The sequence below is a fragment of the Toxorhynchites rutilus genome, chromosome 1 (assembly GCF_029784135.1).
Source record: "Toxorhynchites rutilus septentrionalis strain SRP chromosome 1, ASM2978413v1, whole genome shotgun sequence".
Classification (NCBI taxonomy): Eukaryota; Metazoa; Arthropoda; class Insecta; order Diptera; family Culicidae; genus Toxorhynchites; species Toxorhynchites rutilus.
In genome coordinates this window covers 126,670,792-126,694,741 of record NC_073744.1, presented here as the reverse complement: position 1 = coordinate 126,694,741, position 23,950 = coordinate 126,670,792, and the positions used below count along the sequence as shown (strand labels likewise).

The 23,950-nt window shown below is 37.6% G+C and overlaps 2 protein-coding genes across 2 annotated transcripts in view; both read right to left on the bottom strand.

Moving 5' to 3' along the window:
• LOC129761892 (dopamine receptor 2) overlaps window positions 1–23,950 on the bottom strand; it is a 427,954-nt gene that overhangs the window by 178,028 nt on the left and 225,976 nt on the right. The window lies entirely within an intron of this gene.
• On the bottom strand, window positions 10,098–10,987 carry LOC129761896 (uncharacterized). Its single transcript, XM_055759738.1, has 2 exons — window positions 10,827–10,987; window positions 10,098–10,640 (listed from the first exon to the last, which is right to left on the bottom strand). The coding sequence occupies exons 1-2, from the start codon at window positions 10,917–10,919 to the stop codon at window positions 10,149–10,151; spliced, it is 585 nt and encodes a 194-aa protein (XP_055615713.1). The 5' UTR covers window positions 10,920–10,987; the 3' UTR covers window positions 10,098–10,148.

The window sequence follows — 23,950 nt, the reverse complement described above, 5'->3', positions numbered from 1 at the left end:
AATTTCAACGGTGCCACTCTTGTTTTCGAGGCGACTATCGAGCATGTCGTGGATCCGTTGGAATCGAAGCGTAAAAAACACACCGCAGCAAATCCCTTTTCGCTAGCGTCAACGAAAGTATGCAGTTGGATGTCTGTACAGCTATTGATGGAATGTGTCCTACTGTAGCAACGTGGCACTCGTACAGTTTCCACTTGCGGGAGGATTTTCGTCCATCGTTGCCATTTCTTGTAGAGGTCACCTGTGATATTTTCGTCCCATTGAATGTTTGCGCGCCAAACTTCCTGGAGAAGAATTTTCAAGAAGATGAGAAAGTGAGCCACAAGTCCTAACGGATCGAAGATCGTCATGAGAACGCGAAGCATTTCGAGCTTAGTTGGCGATCGGTGACCGTTGAGGAGAAGTTGATCGTAGCGCTTCCATCCAATTTTGAACATAAATTCATCCGTCTCTGTACGCCACCACATGCCGAGAACTTTTTCCATGGCTTCCCTTCCCTTCTGCATTTTAGAACCATTCCGATCGAGGCGTGTTTCATACCGATCAGAATGCATGGCTGGGCGTCACTGTACGAATCAATATGCAGTCCACGGAGGTGGGGATATATTCTTTCTAGATAAGCTACATCCAGCGTTTGGATTGGTAGCAAAAGTTCCTTCACCGTTCTAACGGATGTGAGAGGAAACCTTTTATCTTGGTGGTGAACTCCGGCGATATCGAGACTAACGAGGCGAGAATTCTTTTCATCGCGCTGCGTTCCACCAGTCCATCGTAAACACAGAGGCTGTTCAACACCTTCAAGTTTGAGCTCATTCGCTAACTCTTGATCAATAAGGGTTAATTCCGATCCTTCATCGAAGAATGCAAACGCCTGAATGGTTCGATTCTTTCCGTGAAGCACAACTGGCAGATAGCGAAATAGAACGGAACTGGAATTCGTACGATGAACGTTGCAGTCGTGCGATTGCCTGCTAGTTCCTTCCTGACAGGACGGTAAAACCGTGTGCTGTGAAGAACTCCTCGTGGTTGGCGGCACAGCCTTTTGTTCATTGTGAAGCAATTCGTGATGCTTCAATGTGCATCCTGATCTCCCACATAGCTTTGCTTTGCATGTGCCGTTGTGGACACGAAGACATCTACGACAGAGCCCATGCTCTCTAACCGCGGCCCATCGTGAATCCCTGGAAAGTTCCAAGAATTTCTTGCATTTTTCGATCGCTCTACATCTCCCTCTGCATATCTTGCACGATTCGTTGATTACGTGCGTTCTCTCAGCATCCAGCTTCGTTGAAGCCGTGAATGGTGTATCACCGGATGTCTCGCTGTGTGCGTTTACAAAGGCATTTCCCTTTTTGGACGCACGAAAATCGCTACGGATTAACTTCGCTTCCTGAGGCGGAATCGCAATCGTGCTAGCAGCCTCGGCCAATGAATATACCCAGTTTCCGAACGCAGCCAAATTAACATTCGGGATAGTTTGTCTGTAGCGAGCCCAGTCCAGCTTGATGTTGGGAGGGAGTTTCGCGACGAGCTGGTGTAACAATGAGATGTTGTATAAATACTCCTCCAAGCCACATGCGTCAACCGTCGCACAGCAATTTCGGACGTTAACAGCGAAATCCACAATCGTGTCGAGTTTATCCTCCCTTATCGCTGGCAAACAATTGATTTTCGAGATCAGAGAGTGTACTATCGACTCCGGCTGTCCAAACAGCATACGCAGTGTATCCATCACACATCGAATGTTTGACGGATGCATAAGTAAGCATTTAACTGCTTCGTACGCCTTGCCCTTCAGGCACCGCTGTAGTCGAATGGTGTTTTCTTCTGATGAGAATCCGCACATTGTCGTGGTACTATTGAAGGTTGACAAAAAAACCGGCCATTCTTCGGGATGGCCCAAGAATGTGGGCAGGTCCCTAGATATTGACTGTCGAGCAGCAAGCTGTTGACTATTCAGCGGGTTATGCTGTCTAGGGAGCTCCGGTAACCCCATGTTGTGCATCAATGTAGGTTGAGGGACATTCTGTGGCCTTGGAACGTACGGAAGTCTATTATCATCAACTGGAGCAGGAATGTTATTGTCTGGTACCGCGATGTCTCGCACAGCATTCGGTGGAACTTCATCAAACCTTCCTTCTTCGAGTATCGTATTGTTTTGTTCCACCCACTCGTTGATTTCACTGCCTCCACCGTACGCTGATCTATCTTGCTCGCTCATTTGTTCGAGGATACTATATTTTTCCGTAATGAATTCACGTTTGAGAGCATATTCTTCCTCCAATTTCTGTAGTTGAAGTTTAAGGGAACGACGAGAGCCAGTTGACTGCGCTTTTTCCCTAGGTGTTTCGGTAGTTACAACCTCCTTTTGAGGTGGCGCAATCGCCTGGTGTGGTTGTGCGACTGGTGGCGCACCTGCTTGATTTTTCAAGGATGAATTTGGCTTAGACAGCACAGCTGATGAAACAGTTTCCTTTTTAGCAGAACTCCTGGTTACACGTATGTTCTGTTGCGGTGGTATTACTCCTTGTACGTTCGGGTGTTGCTTTCCTGCATTTATGACACCACTCGTTGTTGCGATTTGCTGATCGGCGGTTGAACTAGTCTGCTGGTTCCCGGTTGCAGCTGAGCATTTGGGACAGCACCAGCACTTGTCTCCAACTTCATCCGTCATACAAATACAACGGTAATGGTACCAATCGTGACAGAGGTTGCACTTAACCATTTCGTTAGTGTCAGGACCTCTACAGACCTCTAGAGTCGTTTTCACATTTTCCGCTGTTGTCACCACATGCACACCATCAATATTTGCTCCACGATTTGTGTGTGCCTTTTCGGGAACAGCATCCGTGACCGGCTTATTAGCATTACGGTTCGACATAATCCAGGTTATTCGACTAAACGAATTTTATAAACTGTTGGCGCACCGAAATAATATATTCTCCGTTTTTATAAATCCTTTGTATTTTCACTTGGATGAAGAATTATAAAATTCCTATAGGAAACAATATATGTAGTTCGATTATGTTCTCTTCTTATACAATTGAAACTCTTCTTCTTCTTCTTCTTCTTCTTCAATGGCACTAACGTTCCTAGAGGAACTTCGCCGTCTCAACGTAGTATTACTTGCGTCATTTTTATTAGTACTTAGTTAAGATTTCTATGCCAAATAACACGCCTTGAATGCATTCTGAGTGGCAAGCTCTAGAATACGCGTGATCACAGTGCAAGTCGGAGGAAATTTCTTTGACGAAAAATTCCCCCGACCAGAACGGGAATCGAACCCGAACATGTTAGTTATGACGCTAACCACTCGGCCACGGGTGCACAATTGAAACTCACGTTTACTATTTCCACCCGATCAGTAAAGCTGATGAATGTTTTCTCGGGGTGCCAACTACGTTGAAGTGGCGAATTCAGATTATCGGTTACAAATTCCTAGATTAATCTACTAGATTTAGAATATTTTTAAGTTAGGTATAATTTTTACTAGATTTAGGCAAAATATTACCTTTTGACGAATATAACTAATGATAGCAATTAGATTTAAGTAGCGTTAGGATTATTTGACACCGTACGTTTTGTATAAACTGTTAGATAGGTTCAATAGCTGTAAGTCAAACTTTAGGCTTTAACAATTTCTTTAGACCTCCTTTCTAAATCACTTTTATTTCAACTATGACCTTTGTTCTTCTCCAAAACTATTTTCCCTTTCTTCGATTTCTTCTTCTTTTTCCTCTTCATCATTCCTATCCATATTTATTGACCACTACTCTGCTGACCATTTGGACTGTGTGTAAACTGTCGGTCGAGGTATGGTTTCTTCGGTTTGGTTTGTATGTATGGAGAAGCGCTGCCAGTCGAGTAAAGGCGCGCTCTGATAACAGGGCGCAAGCGCCATTTTCTCTATGTTGTGACGTAATTTGATAGTGATGCGATGTGATTTTTTTATCTGTTCTGATAGAGTACGACGAACGAGCAGGGACTGCAATATTCACATAACAACATCTTCCGTAATGAACGTTTAGCAAAATAAAAGTCACATGCCTTCTTTCTTGTAAAAAACACTTTTCCGAGAAGCTTGTCATGCCAAGTATTTTAATCAAAAACAGTCCATCCCCATGTAATGTTACTTTTATAATAGCAATTTTGTTTCAGAATTAGAAATCATGTACTAAGAAGCTCACAAAACCATGTACTTTATATTCATAAAATCAAACTCATCTTAAAGTACAGTTATCCTAGATTGAAGTGTATTGCTGTTCTCACATATAGCTCATAAAGATTAGAACTAAATAGTTCAAACTCATCAATTTAATTGTTGATTACAAGGATTCCCTAATATGTAGTGTCTTTTTTCTTCAGGCATCAAGGGGCAAAGCTTCTTGACGATGTTTACTTTCCTCGCCTGTTCAATTTCTCTTTCGGATAAATTGAAGCTGAGTGTTGATTGAAGGATAAATGTCGGATTTGGTGAACAGCCGCACTCTTCTAAATGCTCCAAACGAAACGAAACACATCTTGTAACAGAATTCAAAACATCCTCGCGTAAACTGAATCTGTTTTACTTCGGATAATTTCGGACGGCATTATGTTATTTAACACGGATGGTTTCAATTGCATTTTGAATTCGAAAAAATCGGTACTGTCCATAATTATTACAATCGGGTTCTCAACTACGTTAACCTGCTCGAATCATGCTACAAAGTTGGGTAAGTATGTGAATTCTTCTCCTTGAAGCTTCGCTCAACGGCAGCATGTTGGAGAAAATAATTGGAAACAGATCCTCACATACTTTGATGGATGAACGCCAATCGGTTGTGGAAACAGCGATTTATATTTGCTGTTTCCAAAACAAATTGGCGTTGCAATTTGCAATATATATGCAATTATATAAAAAGTCTCGTACTGAAAATTCTTACCTCTGGCGCTTGCGTCACTTTGCGAGATTACGGCAGTATAATCATTTGCACTCTTCTCTTTTTTCGCCGGCTTTGCAATGGCACGGATGATTGTGTTTATTGCAATGCCAGATGCATTTCATGTGACATATTCGCTAGCATTCACAGCTCTTATGCTGGAAGGCAAATGGAGGTCATTTCGAATAACTTGTTTGTGTAATTTGTAGCTGTTGAGTAACTGGTTAAAACATTGCAAGAAATTTTATAGAAAGATGATTTGAGTTGATTTTGTGGCCGATATTCCGTGTACCAGAATTTTTGACTATACTAGGTGGAAACACATTCCGGTATGCACAAATGCAAGCGAATATGAAAGTAACCACAATAATTTTTAATGCCGATCTCCACAGATAAATCGGGTGAAAATGAGGAACAGAAGTGCCACCAGCTTGTATGTATAGTAATGCTTTTGAATCCGGACATTTTGCATTACATTCAATATCATACCACCGCCATAACATTTTTTGCATGTTGAATTAATGCGATTGATTAGTAACTATTATTCGCATTAATTCAGCATGCAAAAATCCAAAAAATGTTATGGCTGTGGTATTGTATTGAATGTAATGCAAAGTGTCCGGATTAAAAAGCGTCCGGATTTAAAAGCATTATTTTTGGTCAGTATCGTTTGAGGAGCACAAATTGGACCAATCAGAACGTGGCACTTAACGCGTTTTGATAATGCTTGACATTTCACAATTGTTCAATTGTTTATCTCAAGAAAAATAAAATGTTATTCATCGTGATAGATGCGTAGAAATATTTCCTATGAATGGATGTAAACATCTTTGTGATTTATTAAGAAATGTTCGAGTTATAAGCATACGAAATTTTTCTTTTTTTCCTACAAGTTCAGTGTTTAGATTTTCATTTTCCCCCAATATATTCCGGTCAAACGTAGTTCTACGTCAAAAGGTTTGTAGATGTGCTACTAAAATCACGCCGGGTAAGGTTGACCATCACCAGAGGTAAGACGGCCACAGGAAATACCTCGTGATTCTAGTCGTATAAAGGAAAAATTGTACTACAGATCAAGGCTATTTTACTTCGAATCAAGCATGACAAGAGTGGGAGGGAAGAAAATACCTTTGATAAAAAATAAACAATTGAAACAGTTGAAAAAATTAGATGCAATATAGTTGCCACTGCCCGTTAATCCTTGGTAAGTCCGTGGCAACTATATTGCCACCTATTTCAATTGTTCTGTCAACTGTCAATAGTTTATTTTTTATCGAAGGTAAATATATGTTCTTCCTCATGTAGGGGAAATCAGGAAAAAACCGACGCTGTGAGTAAAACCGTCACCCTCTGATTTTTCCAGTCAAAAGCCATTTTTTGCAAATTTACCAATGCCATTTCTTGCGTTTTGAGTCACCATATAGCAGCGGAAGTCGCGTAGCTGTCAAAACAAACAACAAATCAAAGGCGTTCAGCAAACAGGGAACAGCCCGGATGAAATTTCGTTAGTGGAATGTAAGTGGTTTAGTCGGAAAATTCTATGAAAAAAAATAAGAAAAAAAAAAGAATAGGGATGAAACAAATAGTAGTTTAGCTGGATACCGGATACCGGATATCCGGCCAGGTTCAAGTCCGAATAGCCGAATATACGGCATCCGGATATTCGGCTCTCTATTTCCGAATACGAAACTGCATGCGTGCATGAAACAAACAAAGGATTGCATTTTAGGGAGAAATTACATAAAAAAGACGTTGGTAAAAAAATGCTGAAAATTGATTATTTATTTATCACGATTAATTTTTAGTACTGTTAATAAATTAATAATAAAAGAAACATTGTTAGTAAATTAATGTTATAAGTTTATGTCAATTTTATTTTGAACGAAAATTCTTGCATTCTAGTGGTCAAATTATATTTTGATTATGTATGAAAAATGTTAGGGAGCTATTATGTTATTATTTATCTTCTGTTAACGCGTTGAGCCCCGCATCGGTTCCTTGATACCGACAATGAGCTTTTTGTAAGGAGAGCGTCTATCACTGGGACTGACAGTCACATAACAAGAAAATAAAAAAAAATAGATATGGTTTGTTTTTGGATGTTTTACAAAATGTAACTACATTCTAGTCTTATTTATGACTATTTTGTTTTTATACAATACATATTTTTGGAATGAAAAATCGGAATGTGAATAATGCGGAACAAAAGAAAAAAGGCAAGTAGTGCTGCCAGAACGACGACAATTAACTGATACGAGATTGCCCAAAAGTGGGAAAGCCATAGACAAGCAGATCGGATACATGAACAGCTTTTTTTACAGTCCAAATATATGAATATATTTTTTGTCTTCGCAATCCAATTACGTTTCAATTACAACTATCCCCTCTCTTCAAGTGTCCACATAGTGTATGGATAGCCTTTTTGTATTTTTAAATTTTGCCCGCAATCATGCTTATTTCACCTAAAAACATCAATTTTTGTATGTTATCAGAATTCGAGTTCTACTCAATAAACGCCCAACAGATTCTGTAGAATGCGAAAATTCTTAGGGTGTCCGATTCACCCTGATTTCCCCTAAAGAAAGGGGAAATTTTTCAATTTCCCTTAAAGATTATGTTCTTTGAAGTGGGAGTTTCGTCACCTAGTTTCCACGGTCTTATAGACAGAGCTGATTTTTGTCACTGTCACTGCTCATATTTTAGCTACTATGACGACCATTGCAACATTACTATCGAACGACGTGCAACAAAACACAAACCGACAAAACAAGTTGTTCGCTCTTTGCTGATGAATGGTTTGTCAGAGTGCTCTGACGATCGAAGCATGTTGCTTGTCATTGCACTATTGTGGTCAAGACGGAAAATACTATGTCATTTGGTGTTATGGAAGTTTATACTTTTTTTCAATTTGTTTAATGGAAATTTACACATTTATCAGGGTTTATAGGGCTTCGTGAATATCCTTATTATATAAAAATGCTAAACATCGAGGAGAATAAAATATATAAATGAGTATAGGATCTGCCAAATACGTGCATTTGGATGCCGGGCAGAAATTTCATCGAAGGAATTTCTTCATTATCCTCACATGTGAAGATTTGTCATTGCTAGTTGAAATTTATGTCCTGAATTCAACCGCTATAAACACCTAATGTGTATAGTAAGGAATTGATACATGTAACGAACTGTTTCCTTATCTTAGTGTGTCTGGGTTTAATGGTAATTTATTGAAATTTAAAAGAAGTTGAGGAGAACAATTAGTTGATATTTTGTAATAGAATCAAAAGATATCTGCTAATCCTTCCCATTTTCAATCAGGTTTTTATTTGAAAGGAAATTTAAACCGGTCGTCTTGTTTAATGAGTTCCATAGATTCTCAGGTGATTCGTTGGGACTTAGTAGTATGTTAACATCAATGCTTCCTAATTCTAGTAGTGTATAAACATTTATAAATAACTAAGAGAATGATTGGGTTGGAGTGGCGCACCTGCAATTGCGGTATTACATTTATGCTGGAATAATGAGGGAGAACTGATAAGGTCAATTTTAATTGAGGATAAATTATTGCCCCGTTAAGCCCCGGATTGTTTTTGCTGCGGTTTTGAATGTAAACGCATCAAAAACATTTGCACAATATTAGTATCGATATTTATTGTATAAATAGAAAATAGTCAAAAATTCGGCTTGAGAGAAATCACATATCGTGAAACATCCGAAAATAAACCATGTCCTTTTTTATTTCCTTATTTAGTAACTGTCAGTCCAGTGATTAATGTTTTTCTAACGAAAGGCTCAATGTCGGCCCCTAGGGACTGACATGGGGCTCAATGTGTTAAGCAAGCCAAATTCTGGTAAAATCAAGCTTGTTATTCAGCCATTCCATGCCAAATCGATATAGTGGTTCTCAGATTTTCATGACAATTGGTAGTTATATTCCTTTTCGCGGAATATTGAATCCGTTTTTTTTTATTAATTTTTCATTATTTTTTATTCTTTCCGATTAACATTTTAGAGTGGTCCGCCAAATCAACTTTTAACCTTTTTTCCAAAACTGACTTTTTAAAATTTCATAAACTTTAGATACAGGACCGATTCAAATGATCGACATATCAAATTGAAGCCAATGAGCTTGTCTTTTTTGAAAAATATTTACATTGCCCTTTTGTTTTCGTAATTATTTATTGTATTTGTGTTTTATCGTTTACATGATTTAGGAACCAAAGGCAATATAGTTTTTATTTTTTTTCTTGAAAACTTTTTTACATAACATATCCAAAAATCGAAGAGATGAATTTTTCGTTTTTGTGTTATGATTTTTCAAAGTTAACAAGTTTCATCTAAATTCAATCTTATTAAAAAAGCAATCGTCGAAATTGATTTAAGACCTTACGTGTAACATGATAGTCTGGGATTAGAAATTATAATAAGTATTGATAATGTAATCATGATACAGTCGCTATAAATCATTGTAGGCACATGGCAGTCTAGTCGCCTATGAATATTGAACGAAGACTAAAAACACGTTAACTTTAAAAATAATAACACAAAAATGAAAGGAAACACCTCTCTGATTATTGGATATGGATAAAAAAAATCTCAGTTTTCAAGAAAAAACATAAAAAATATAGCGTCCTTTATTTTTGGGCATGTAAACTATAAAAAAACAAATACAATCAATAATTACGAAAACTAAATCCAATTTTTCGCAAGTGTAATATATTTTTTCAATTTAGGCTTATTGGATTCAATTTGATATGTCGATCATCTAAGTCGGTCCAGTAGTTCAAAAGTTATGAATTTTTGAAAAAAAATCACTTTTGGAAAAAGGGGAAAAATGGATTTTTTGGACCACTGAATTTTAAAATGGAAATGGGCACCCTAATGGAACAATAAAAAAATACGAGTCTCATATCCTGCGATAAGAAACGAAACTACCAATTTTCATGAAAATCTGAGAACCACTTTATCGATTTGGCATGACTGATTCATAAAAGAGCAACCTGAAAAATGAAACAAAAACTATAGAAATTTTCAAATGTTACGAGAGAGTTGTATTGGAATTTTTGTAAGAAAAGAGGTGGGAAGTTGTTTTAAATTATATTTTTTATTAACAAGATTAAGTTCGTCTTTTATTGAAACATTGCTTCAAGCAAACTCAATTCAACAAACATCTGTTCTCATATAATAACCCTTAACATATATCTAGTAATATAAAACCTGTCTTGCAATCTAGTTGTTTGAATTCATCTCTGTGATTGTGTCGTTCCAGATGTAAAGGTCTGACATAACCTTATCTGAAAGATCCTTGTTCAATTTGACTAGAAGAATATTAGAAAGGGTTTCCGCTCCTAAACCAGTTCTCTGATCAGAAAGGATTATCGCCAATGCACTGAACGCTCTTTCAACCGATACCTGACTGGACGGTGTAGCCAAAACAACCATAGCTACGGAGTGTAGTTCCGGGTGGGTATATTTACGAGCTACCCATTGTTTCCACACATTGAAAGTATGGGGCTGACGATCCTGTGTATCCAAAGCTCTTATTTGATTATAAAAAGTTGAAGAATTGTCAGAGCTTGTATTGAATGTCCCACCAAACATTTTGGTCAATATATCATCGACTTTGTCGTTAAAGTCAAATGCATTCGTGTGTTCCTTTTCATCAGAAGACACCACTGGGCTTAGAGAGCGAATTCGTTTCCAAGTATCTGCAATAAAATTCTGAAAAGAACATATTATTTTAACATAATTCAACATAAGAATTGATAAAAATAATGTCTAAAAATGTTTTTTTGTTTGAAAAACAAAAAAAAAATCAAAATTATATTACCAAAAGAATTTTATAATTCATTTACATAAAAAAAAATAGAAAAAGGTTGGGTGTACGTGCACGTTACTGAAAAATACCTGAATTTCTGCTTTCTCATTAGTAGACTCAAAAACTGTAGAATCAAGGAAGTTCAACCTCGGATCCAAATATAAAGATGCCTTAAATGCCATGTTGTTGCGAAGACGTTCCAATCGATTTGTGCATGTTGATACAAGGGCATTAGAGAAAGGATTGCCTTTCAGCATACTGACCTCCTGAATGGCAACCAACCAGTCGATGTAGAATTGTGACAAGGGATAATGATCGGCCTGCATAACCTTTGTACAGTGATAGTATGGCCTGGTAGCATCAACGTAATCTCTGATAAATCTCCAATCATCCTTGCCCAAACCTGAAAATGTATTTTTTTCTTACATTTATTTATTGGAACGATTAAATTGTCTTAATTTACACATTTCAGAATACTGAGTTCCCAGTTCAACAAATTTCGCTTCTTGCTTTAAAATGCTAGACCACATTTTGTATTTACCGCCCCAACGTGTTGGTGACCAGAGCGGAGGGAGGGCAAGTTGTTGAACCTCGACGAATGATTTATATTTAATTTGACGTAGATGACGTACTACTTCCGTGATGCATTTAAGATTCGGATCAGCTTTATCAAAAACATCCGCAAAGTTGGAGGGAATGAACCGCGCACCGATCAAGGGATATCCGTGCATCCCACTCTAGCTCAAGCTCTTCAATGAGGTCTCTTTTCTGTGGTATGTTCTCATCATCTTCGAACAATAAAGTCGATACTGCAATGGACTCATTCAGCAAAGATTTAATTTTTTTTACGGCAGCAACCATGTTGCTGCCGTTGTCCACCGTAATGCTAAAGATTTGCTCCAACTTCAAATCATAGACACGCAATGTTTCCAATACTTTATCACGCAAAAACACAGCAGTTTGTCTCTGGTCTACTTCAATCATTCCTACAACAGAGATCAACATTAATTCGTTGGCAATAAAGAAATATACATAAACGAAAATACCCAAGGTTCGAATCACCAATTTTCCGTTAATTCGTACTGTGCGTTGATTCCGAGAACGTGACGACCATGCCGTGATGCAGAATCCAATTTGATAGATACCAGCTTGTGTTTCATTTCGACTGCCATTATTGATTTTAGTTTGTTAGCTGCTGCAGAAATCCAAACCTTGATGTTTGATCTGGATACTTTTATGTTCACAGCATCTGCTATAGGATCAAGCAACATTTTCAGACCCTCCCATTGAAAGCAGTTCAAAGGCAGGTTGTGTTGCGTGACAAGCTTTATGGTTCCTTCGACATACGTTCGCTTGTCGACGGAAACAAGGCGCTTAGTCATTACTCGTGATCTTTTTTCTTGATTTCCATCGGGAAAGAGCCTTTTAATTTCCGCTGCCGTTTTATGTTTGTTCCGGAAGTGTCGTACCAAATTTCCTGAATTGTAATTCTCCTGTATATAAGTACAACCACTGTCAGGATCAATAGCACAATAATATTTAATGCCTTCGATTTTGCAACACTTTTTGGCAATTTCGGCAAAACTTTTCCTACCGTGAGTTCGCTTTCTCTGCATAGAGGAACACCCCACACTACTGTTCTCACCTATCGGCATAATAATTCTTTAAACAAAAATCAAACTCAACAACCGGAACGGAAATCGTAACTTTGCTCGTTGAAAATTAAATACAATCTACGACTATCAACAATTCGTTACGGACATTTTTACAGCCTACTTGATCGGTCAAAGCGTATTAACGGAGCTCGGCAACAGGTATCGTGTTGCATCGTACTCCGTCAGTCACCATTTGACCAAGAATTTCGTCAGTAGCAAGTGACTAACGTTGCACGTTAGTTGTCAGTGATATTGATGAAACTGTGCAACTCTGCTTATAGAGCGTGAACCCAAAAACACTGTTTGACGTTGCCTTGCAAGCTTTATCGCGCTTTTGATTATGCAAAAATCAAAACAATATTTCTAGTGCAGCAAAAAAAAAAACTTTTTTATATATAGTCTTAAGACGCGTTCACATTACGTCGAGCGGCCTTGGCCGCCCGGTAAAGCCGACTTAATGTGGACGTACCGCCCGGGCTTGCCGACGTGCCGAAAACCGACTCGAAACAAACCGAACCCAACCCGAAACAAGTGGGTCCGGTTCGAGAAAGTCGAACCAAAACAAAACGAAGTAAATTAGCGTTGACAACATTGTGCTTCGTGTGTTCGTGATCGGCTTCGTACATCCGATGGGGTTTCGGCTTCGTGCACTCGATGTGGCGTCCTCATTACATAACGAACCGAATATGCCGCCTGGTACAGGCCGATCGGCATCATTTGGCATAATGTGGACGCGCCTTTACAAAGAAAAGAAATCGAATATATGAATCTTATATCAAACACACCAATTATTTCATTGAAAAAACTGCACGATCTTACACGGAAGATCCTAAATAGAATGCTCACAGTGGAAAACTTATCAACCTGTTACATTTTCAACGAATTTGAACAGAATTTTCTGACAGTGCTTTAAAATCGCGGTTTGCTTTACAAGAATCTGACTCCCAAATTGATATCCTACATTTGTGACCGCCCTAAAAAATTGAAGTAATGCTAGTAAAGGGCGAACACGAAATTATTGCGACACCGAAAATGTCATGCCAATTTTCTTATAATGTTTAGAATCAAACCAAAATTTTAGGGTAGTTTTATACATATATTTACCTCAAAAATCAAAAGAAAAGTTAATCGATGGAGCCTTGAGTGTAAAATTGAACGCATTTGACTTTGACTGTCTTCTTGCTCTTCCGAAGTTCCCGCTTCATCATTGCCCAGTACTGCTCCACCGGGCGCAGCTCCGGATAGTTTGGCGGGTTCATGTCCTTTGGAACAAAATTGATATAATTGGCCTCATACCCGTCCAGGACACTTTTAGAATAGTGGCATGATGCCAAATCTGGCCAAAATAGCGGAGCTTCGTCGTGCTGCTGCAAGAACGGCAAAAGGCGCTCCTCGAGGCACTCAGGTTTGTAGATCTCGCTATTTACTGTGCCCTTTGTCACGAAAGGCTCACTCCTCAGCCCGCAAGAGCAGATGGCCTGCCAAACGAGACATTTGGAGGCGAACTTCGGCATTTTCTTCTTCTTAAATTTGTCGTCCACATCGAACTTGCTCTTGTCGGTGGAAAACTCCAACCCTGGAATTTGCTTAAAATCGGCTTTTATATACGTTTCGTCGTCCATCACACAGCAGCCATATTTTGTCAGCATCTTCTCGTAGAGCTTCCGTGCCCGATTTTTAGCCGTCGATTTTTGCCGCTCATCGCGGTTTGGGAAGTTCTGTACCTTGTATGTATGTAGTCCAGCTCTCTTCTTTGCATTCTGGACGTAGCTCTGCGACATGCCGATCTTTTTAGTCAAATCACGGTGTTCACGAATGTAGATAATTTTCCTAGCCTAGTCCTAGAAACACGGAGAAAGCTCGCTAACTTTCGAGCTCTCGCTCAATTTGTCTAAATGGTCCGATTGACTTATCGTAAAGCTTTTTCTCGCGCTTTTAATCTGACCAAGACTATAAATATTAAAGCGCAACGCAGAATCACTCTCTTCATCAGTCGGAAATACATACTGAAATACTAAACATCTATCGTGTTATCGCTGGAATATCAGACAGAGTTAAGTTCAATAAAAATCTAACCAAACTGACCGCGTGTTTTAGCACCATCGATTTTCGATTTCTTAACACACGGCTTGAGACGTTGGGATTTGCTTTAATCATCCGCTTCACCTTTCCCTCCGTCTTTTTGTTCTCTGGTCCCGGTTTTCTTCCAGCTCCTTTGCCGTGGTTCAACGTAAACCGCTCCTGGAACCGCTTCAACACTCTGGAGACGGTTGGATGGTGAATGTTCAACATTTTTTCCAACTGCCGGTGCGACAGGTCAGGAAACTCCAGGTGTTTGGAAAGAATTTGTTCTCTCCATTTCCGTTGAATCGAAAAACACGACCTCGAGTTTGACAGCATGTAGACAATACACATCAATAAGAAAGTGTGCAAAATTTGGTTGATTTTTACCCAATGGTAAAAAAGTTATGCCCTGTTGAATGTGTCGCAATAATTTCGTGTTCGCCCTTTAATCTTTAGAAGTCTTTGATTAAGGGTAGCAGGTTAAATAAAACCTATAGTACTTCTTGATAAGATAATGTACTCCTCCGGACCTATGAATCGGCAACCACTTTAGTTCTTTCATTTCCACAAGTGCATGTTCCATTGCTGCAAATAAATGACAATCTAAAGGGGCCAGGTCTGAATAATACGGTAGGTTCGAAAACATTTCTCAGTTAGTGTGTTTATAGCGTCCTTTAGGGCTTTCGCCTTGTGCGCCGTTGTCATGCTGTAATATCACTCTAACGGATTGTTTTTCATATCGATATTGTGTATAGATATCGCGTTATTTTCTTTTCCCCAACTATAATTTCTATTTCACGAAAAGTTTTCCTCGGGCGTACAGATTTGTGCGCAATTTGATGATCATTTCGACAACAAATCAAGAGTGCATCCTGGACAACGTAACGAGTTCGAACATGGTGAATTTTAAGCTTTACTCGATTGAAACCGATATCTAACACAAAAAGAGTATTAACGGGCCACATGTTTGCCATGCCCTCTAGCATTATTGGTTCACGTTCACGATCGACATAACAGCTTATTACATAAAACTGTTCGAAAATCAAAACTGTTCCACTCACAGTGGGTAATTTATTTCGCCAATATCCAAATCAAACCATCATAATCATCGTGACAAATGGATCGTGTCGAAGAATTCGAAGAAAGGACACCTCCTACACCGGGGAGCAGGGATCCAACAGTTAACCGGTGATATTTATGGCTCTCCATTAGGTGCACGCTCACTTTGGTCTGGAGACAGACAATCCGAAAGAAATCCTCCTCCGGTTCTGGTTCCCAGCACTGTTGGACGATTACCACCGAAATAGATTTCCGGAATGTATTATTCATAGGAGGCGTTTTGGGATTTCCTATCGCTCGATATTAGGGCGAAGAGAAAACGGGAATTGAAAGCTTTGGTAGAATGTGATGATTCATGGAGAATAGGCAGCGGCCTACAACCTTGAATGTTCCAGTTGGTAATATTTATAATTAAAATTAATCCGATGTATCTGCTTCACATCAGAACTTCATTCGAAACTAATGTGTTAATGCGAGATCCATCGTTAAAAAGCCCAACCCCGAATTTCGTGACGACCTTGCAGCTCAATGGTATATTTCAATTAGAAGGATATGAGAAAATTAGTTCGTTATCACATCAACATGAATAAATCAGCATGGTGTTAATGAATGAGCTGCCTTTTGAATAATAAACAACGCGAATAATTGATTACTGACCTTCGCCACAGAACCTGCCCCAGGAATAATGTTTTTATTGCCGCAAATGGATACAATCCGGTTTTATTTGTTCCCGCTCGCATAAAGTGCCAATGGTTAGCTGGAGCGACGGTTCGATGTTAAATCTGTACGAATTCATACTTCGACAGCAGAATGGCAGAAGGGAAATTGATTTAGGTTTAACGATGGTATCATTAATCAAGCAGCGGCAGCGGTTAATAACAAAATATTTGCTGTTGATTTAAGAGCGAACTTAAATATTTTGGCATTATACTCTAAGCTTTGTTCCCCTGAATGGATTTCTCCTCTTACTAATGTGATACGGAGAGTCTGAGATACAGAGTCATAGCAATGTTTTACATCTCAATTATGTGACGTTTTCTACGCTGAATATCTCCAAGTGTATTGGAAACTGTTGGAGTTGTATTTTTAAACAGAAATACATATGTTGCAAGTTCAGTCTATGGACAAATTCTTATACTGGAAAATATGAGAGCGAATTCACTTCGTGATAAAGGGGAAATTATTTGACGGCGCCAGTGGTTGTGTGGTTAGCGTAACAGCCCCACAATCCGATCGGCCTGGGTTCAATCCCAGCTGGCGTCGTTGGGATTTTCTGAGGCGAAAAATCTCTGGTTACGTCTTCCTTCGAAAGGGAAGTAAAAGAAGTTGGCCCGGCTCATGAGTTGTTGAGTCTGATAGGTAGGAACAGGTGGAGTCGCCTCCCTGATGTCGGTGATTGGCACTAAAGTGGCGGAAATAGGCCGACGAAAAATAAGCGAAGATAAAAAAAGGGAAATTATGTTTACTGTATTGCAAAATATGAGTTTATTATTCTGCATTACAGAGGTGAGAACAGCATTACTAAGATTTTCAAAGATTTATAAATAAGCTAATTTAGATCATTTAGAGATAAGAGAAAAATGTTTATATTGGAGATTTCTAAGCGAACGATCGCGAGTACTTTTGCAGTACCCTCAGTTGATTAGTTTTATAATTGGCCTTTTTCAATACTAGAACCGAGTGTTGATGTGTGTTTCACGCTTGAGCAGCTACCTTCGATTCTGGGGCCGAATGAGGTGTGTTTCCTGAGCCAATGTGTTGCACGTGTTGTAATGGGTTTAATAGCAGGCACCGATTATTGCGTCTCGAATATCGCGTTAATCTACCGGATCATGATTTTGGACTCAATTTTGAAAGGGTGTGCGAGCTGCGAGCTCGTGATTATTCAGTATCAAGGAATAGTCAAGCCAGTAATCAAAATTAATGTGGACGGAGAACCAGATGAGAACTCTCATTTTAGAAAGGTCATAGATATTTTCGAGCAGGTTAAATACATCCTCATGATAATGAGGGGTTTCACTTGGATGAACAACTCAAAATAAGAGACCCGGAATTAGAAACGAAACATTTTCAGTATGCTGGGGTACTATTAGCTGATAGAATTTTGTAATTTTGTAATTTTGTAATTTTGTAATTTTGTAATTTTGTAATTTTGTAATTTTGTAATTTTGTAATTTTGTAATTTTGTAATTTTGTAATTTTGTAATTTTGCAATTTTGTAATTTTGCAATTTTGTAATTTTGTAATTTTGTAATTTTGTAATTTTGTAATTTTGTAATTTTGTAATTTTGTAATTTTGTAATTTTGTAATTTTGTAATTTTGTAATTTTGTAATTTTGTAATTTTGTAATTTTGTAATTTTGTAATTTTGTAATTTTGTAATTTTGTAATTTTGTAATTTTGTAATTTTGTAATTTTGTAATTTTGTAATTTTGTAATTTTGTAATTTTGTAATTTTGTAATTTTGTAATTTTGTAATTTTGTAATTTTGTAATTTTGTAATTTTGTAATTTTGTAATTTTGTAATTTTGTAATTTTGTAATTTTGTAATTTTGTAATTTTGTAATTTTGTAATTTTGTAATTTTGTAATTTTGTAATTTTGTAATTTTGTAATTTTGTAATTTTGTAATTTTGTAATTTTGTAATTTTGTAATTTTGTAATTTTGTAATTTTGTAATTTTGTAATTTTGTAATTTTGTAATTTTGTAATTTTGTAATTTTGTAATTTTGTAATTTTGTAATTTTGTAATTTTGTAATTTTGTAATTTTGTAATTTTGTAATTTTGTAATTTTGTAATTTTGTAATTTTGTAATTTTGTAATTTTGTAATTTTGTAATTTTGTAATTTTGTAATTTTGTAATTTTGTAATTTTGTAATTTTGTAATTTTGTAATTTTGTAATTTTGTAATTTTGTAATTTTGTAATTTTGTAATTTTGTAATTTTGTAATTTTGTAATTTTGTAATTTTGTAATTTTGTAATTTTGTAATTTTGTAATTTTGTAATTTTGTAATTTTGTAATTTTGTAATTTTGTAATTTTGTAATTTTGTAATTTTGTAATTTTGTAATTTTGTAATTTTGTAATTTTGTAATTTTGTAATTTTGTAATTTTGTAATTTTGTAATTTTGTAATTTTGTAATTTTGTAATTTTGTAATTTTGTAATTTTGTAATTTTGTAATTTTGTAATTTTGTAATTTTGTAATTTTGTAATTTTGTAATTTTGTAATTTTGTAATTTTGTAATTTTGTAATTTTGTAATTTTGTAATTTTGTAATTTAGTAATTTAGTAATTTAGTAATTTAGTAATTTAGTAATTTAGTAATTTAGTAATTTAGTAATTTTGTAATTTTGTAATTTTGCAATTTTGTAATTTTGTAATTTTGTAATTTTGTAATTTTGTAATTTTGTAATTTTGTAATTTTGTAATTTTGTAATTTTGTAATTTTGTAATTTTGTAATTTTGTAATTTTGTAATTTTGTAATTTTGTAATTTTGTTATTTTGTAATTTTGTAATTTTGTAATTTTGTAATTTTGTAATTTTGTAATTTTGTAATTTTGTAATTTTGTAATTTTGTAATTTTGTAATTTTGTAATTTTGTAATTTTGTTATTTTGTAATTTTGTAATTTTGTAATTTTGTAATTTTGTAATTTTGTAATTTTGTAATTTTGTAATTTTGTAATTTTGTAATTTTGTAATTTTGTAATTTTGTAATTTTGTTATTTTGTAATTTTGTTATTTTGTAATTTTGTAATTTTGTAATTTTGTAATTTTGTAATTTTGTAATTTTGTAATTTTGTAATTTTGTAATTTTGTAATTTTGTAATTTTGTAATTTTGTAATTTAGTAATTTAGTAATTTAGTAATTTAGTAATTTAGTAATTTAGTTATTTAGTAATTTAGTAATTTAGTAATTTAGTAATTTAGTAATTTAGTAATTTAGTAATTTAGTAATTTAGTAATTTAGTAATTTAGTAATTTAGTAATTTAGTAATTTAGTAATTTAGTAATTTAGTAATTTAGTAATTTAGTAATTTAGTAATTTAGTAATTTAGTAATTTAGTAATTTAGTAATTTAGTAATTTAGTAATTTAGTAATTTAGTAATTTAGTAATTTAGTAATTTAGTAATTTAGTAATTTAGTAATTTAGTAATTTAGTAATTTAGTAATTTAGTAATTTAGTAATTTAGTAATTTAGTAATTTAGTAATTTAGTAATTTAGTAATTTAGTAATTTAGTAATTTAGTAATTTGGTAATTTCAGACTATATCTATATATGAACTATATCGGTTTGGCATCTTCTAGTCCATTCGCCTTCAGTCTTGAAGAAGGCAACTTTTAAGATAATCAATTGGGAGTATTAGGGTTAAACCTACGATCATTCGCTTAGTAAGCGGAACACGCAACACATGTGGCTTCGGAAACCTCTAAAAAACTATGCTCCTTCGCTACATTCGTTGCGCATTATTTATGGTGCGGGTATGAAGGCATAAAAATGCATATAACAAATGAAACATTGTTATAAAAAGGTGCATAATAATGTTGCCAGCTTTTATTAATTTAAACTATTTATAGAATACGATATGCCATAACGATGTAGAGCATATCAAACAAATATCTGAAAATTTCTGATTCGATTACTATCCGTTCGCACAAAATGTACTTTCTTATTTAGAACCTTTAATGAAAGATATACCTCCTAAGTTAAAAATATACATTTTGACGTGGGACTACGTCTAACCGGAATATATGGGGGGAGGGGAATGTTAAAATGAGAATCTAAATGTAAAACATGCAGGAAAAATTGAAATATTTCGAATGCTTATAGCTCGAGCATTTTTCAATAGATTAGAAAGATGTTTGCATCAATTGATACGAAATATTTCTACGCATTTGTCACAATTTCAAAATAGTTATTCTTCCTGAGATAAGCAATTGAATAACTGTAAAACGTCAAGCGCTATCTGAACGCCCTTACTGCCCCGTTTTGATTGACACGGTTTACGTATTCCCCAACACAGCCATCAAAAGAAAACGTGAATGTTTGAAGGTGTTACTAACAAAAAATCCATTTTGGGCGGGACGAAGTTCGCCGGGTCAGCTAGTATACATATAAAGTTTAAGAAAAATCTGCGCATTTTTTGTTGATACTTTTCACAGAATTTCTGAATCTACACCCAAACTAGCCTTGGCAGAAAACATTTCATCGTTGGCAGAAAAAAATGCTTTTTCGTGTCCTGAAGGGTCGAATGAGCAAATAAAATCATATGTTTCAAAAGCTATAAAATGTTTGTATGTATGGGAGCAGACATTCCTTTCTTTTTTCGCTTTGGGATTGCACTCAAAAAAAGATCATACGATGTCAACGGTGATCGAACCAAGGCCAGCTGGATGCAAGGCTGTTTTACACGACCACGCTATCCACATAGCTATTGGTGTGTTGCAAAAGTTTTGGAAAGGATGGATCAATACTTATGCACTGCTTTCGGGGCCACATGTATATATTAAACAGTGGTCGGTAAATGGCTGAATACAGCGAACATATAACTCATTATGATGATCCATTTATGATGGTAGCCTATGATTCAGCAACTCCTATCTCTACCTCCCCGTGGTACCGACTGGGATACGAGCAACCTTCGGAAAGATCGAGTAACCAACCTCGGTGGGACCTTAGGTCGTATGCAGACAGAGAAGGGGGCACTCGGGCCCCAAAGCTTAAGGTGTGTATACGATCCGTGCCGATAGCTGAATGGTGGAAGGGGCGATACAAATATGAAGCCGCGAACGGACCCTGTGGGGTACCGGGGCAAACCTCACAGTAATGTTGCCCTTGCTGTGGTATGGCAGGGTAGTCCACAGTCGACCATATATTTTCCCTAGCGACTCGTGGGAACCACATGAAAAGCAAAACCAACCCAATGCGAAGATCGAAGCGTATTCATCACCCTAAGAAGTGTCCTTGTTGTGTGAACTCAGTGGCATCGTCGTCCTCATCGTCGTCCTCATCGTCATCATCGTCCTCATCATCATCGTCCTCGTCCTCGTCCTCGTCCTCGTCCTCGTCCTCGTCCTCGTCCTCATCGCTATTCCCTTCTCCGGTTATAGATATAAATCCGGATGAAGAATCGAAGAACGAGCAGCAGTGGTCTGACCACCCATTAGCACCGTCATCGCCATCCGAAATGACACAAGACCCACTGTAGGAAGAATCGAAGAGCGAGCAGCAATGGTCTGACCACCCCTTAGCATCGCCATCGTCATCCGAAATGACACAAGACCCACTACACGTGGAATCGAATAGTGAGCAGCAATGGTCTAACCACCCCTTAGCAACGCCACCCTTATCAGTATCATGGGAACCACTAGCATCGTCATCCAGAGTGATGCAACTACCCCAGTCCCCTTCTGTAGACATAGAGTCGTTTGATACACAGCAGACGATCCAATTAGACTCTCTGAAAGAACTCAGAGTTGTCCTAGAGCCGATAGATGCTAGTCAATATGATATACAAACCATAAGACTATCTAGAACTGAAACAAGAATGTTCATCTTGCACCACTACGACATGGGTGATTCAGTGTCGGACACCCTCTTGGCATTGAATTCCACATATGGACAAACTGTTACTCGTAGAACGGTTACGATGTGGTACAAAAGGTTCGATACCGACAGGAACTGCGCGGATCGTCCACGCAAAGGCCGTCCGAAGGCAATCGATAACACAGCAACACTGCTTGCTGATGTGAAACAAAACAGCCAGCAATCTACGAGGTCTATGGCCCAGAAATACAACTGTTCGGCAGCGACTGTTATGCGAACGTTGCATAAACTAAACTATGTGCCAAAAAGAATGGGATACCACCCACACAAGCTAGACCCAGTCAACCTTGCAAAGCGGGTGAAACTAGCCCAACGACTACTCAGACAAAGTGAACGAGACCAGGGTATGCTCGATAATTTGGTCACTTGTGATGAATCTAAGATACCCATGTTTGCGCCTCACAGAGGCATACATTGGATCGTAAAAGGCGCCATGCCGAAGACAATCGCCAAAGACAGGATGAATCGCAAGTGGAACATGCTCTGTGTGTTTTGGGATCGACGAGGCATTATACACTGGGAATTGCTAGACAAGGGTGTATCTGTTAACCGTAAACGATATCAGAAGCAGCTGGAAAAGGTGGCTGGTATACTGGGAGTGAGTAAACATAGGCCGGTACCCCTACTACACGATAACGCTCCGTGCCATAGGGCACATGAAACGATAGATAAGGCGAGGAGCCTGGGATTTAACATATTGAACCATCCTCCTTACTCACCAGACATCAGTCCATCGGATTACCATTTATTCAGGTCATTGAGTAATAAGCTTAGGAATAAACTCTTCAGGACTAAGGACGAGATGAGCGCATTCCTAAAAGAGTTCTTCGATAGCAAGCCTCCTACGTTCTATGCCAGAGGCATAGATTCCCTACCTGCGAGGTGGAAGCGGGTCATAAAATACGGTGGTAAATACTGCTTCTAGGTCAGTGTTATGTCATGTATGTTATGTGTTGTGTATCGTCCAATAAAAAAGAGAGAAGCCCCCCTAAATGTGTGGGGCTTCTCTCTTTTTTATTAAATTCCCCTGTGCCTTAATCTATGCAACACGCATTACATCTGGTTCTACGGCTAAGTCCCAGAAACGAGGTCATAAGTCGAAAAAATTCTAAGTCCGAACAATATTCTAAGTCCAAGAAATATGTTCCCGGATCACCCCCCATCGGAATCCGACCCACACCCGGCACTGGTACTGATTACGGTGTCCCAAGTTGCCCCGATCGAACGAGGTGTCTCTGCTAGCGGTATAAGCTGTGCACCATGTCCTGGAATGCAAAGTAGCATGTTTTGGAAAAGTCCCCCCCCAGCACAGCACAGCACAACAGTTTGTTCAATTTCTCACTGCGCGACCCAGCACGCAGTACGTGTAACAATGCCCCATCAGCATCGGCGCGGCACAGTAGCTTGTGCAGTATTGCCCTTGCGATGCGCTATGTGATGGGCGGGTGCGTCGTGTCCCGTAAGAGAGAAGTCCCACCGTGGTAGCTTAGTGCTGCCCGCGCTGGCGGCTTCTCTCTTTTTTCATTAAATCGCATTGCGCCTGGTAGTATGCAATCGTGCGTGTGTGTGAAATCATCCCATGACCGGGAATAACAACTGTCAAGTGTTGTCCCCCAGCACAACACAGCACACAACAGTCTGCGCGAGCCAACGCCCGCAGTACGCAGCATCGGCGATAAGTACGATAATGCTATAACACCAAGTGCGTGTGTGAAGCCATTCCCCTCGCTGGATATTACTTTACTTTTTTTTTATTTCATCCTGCGCCTGGTAGTATGCAACCGCGTGTGTGTGTGAAACCATTCCATGTCCTGGAATGACAAGTC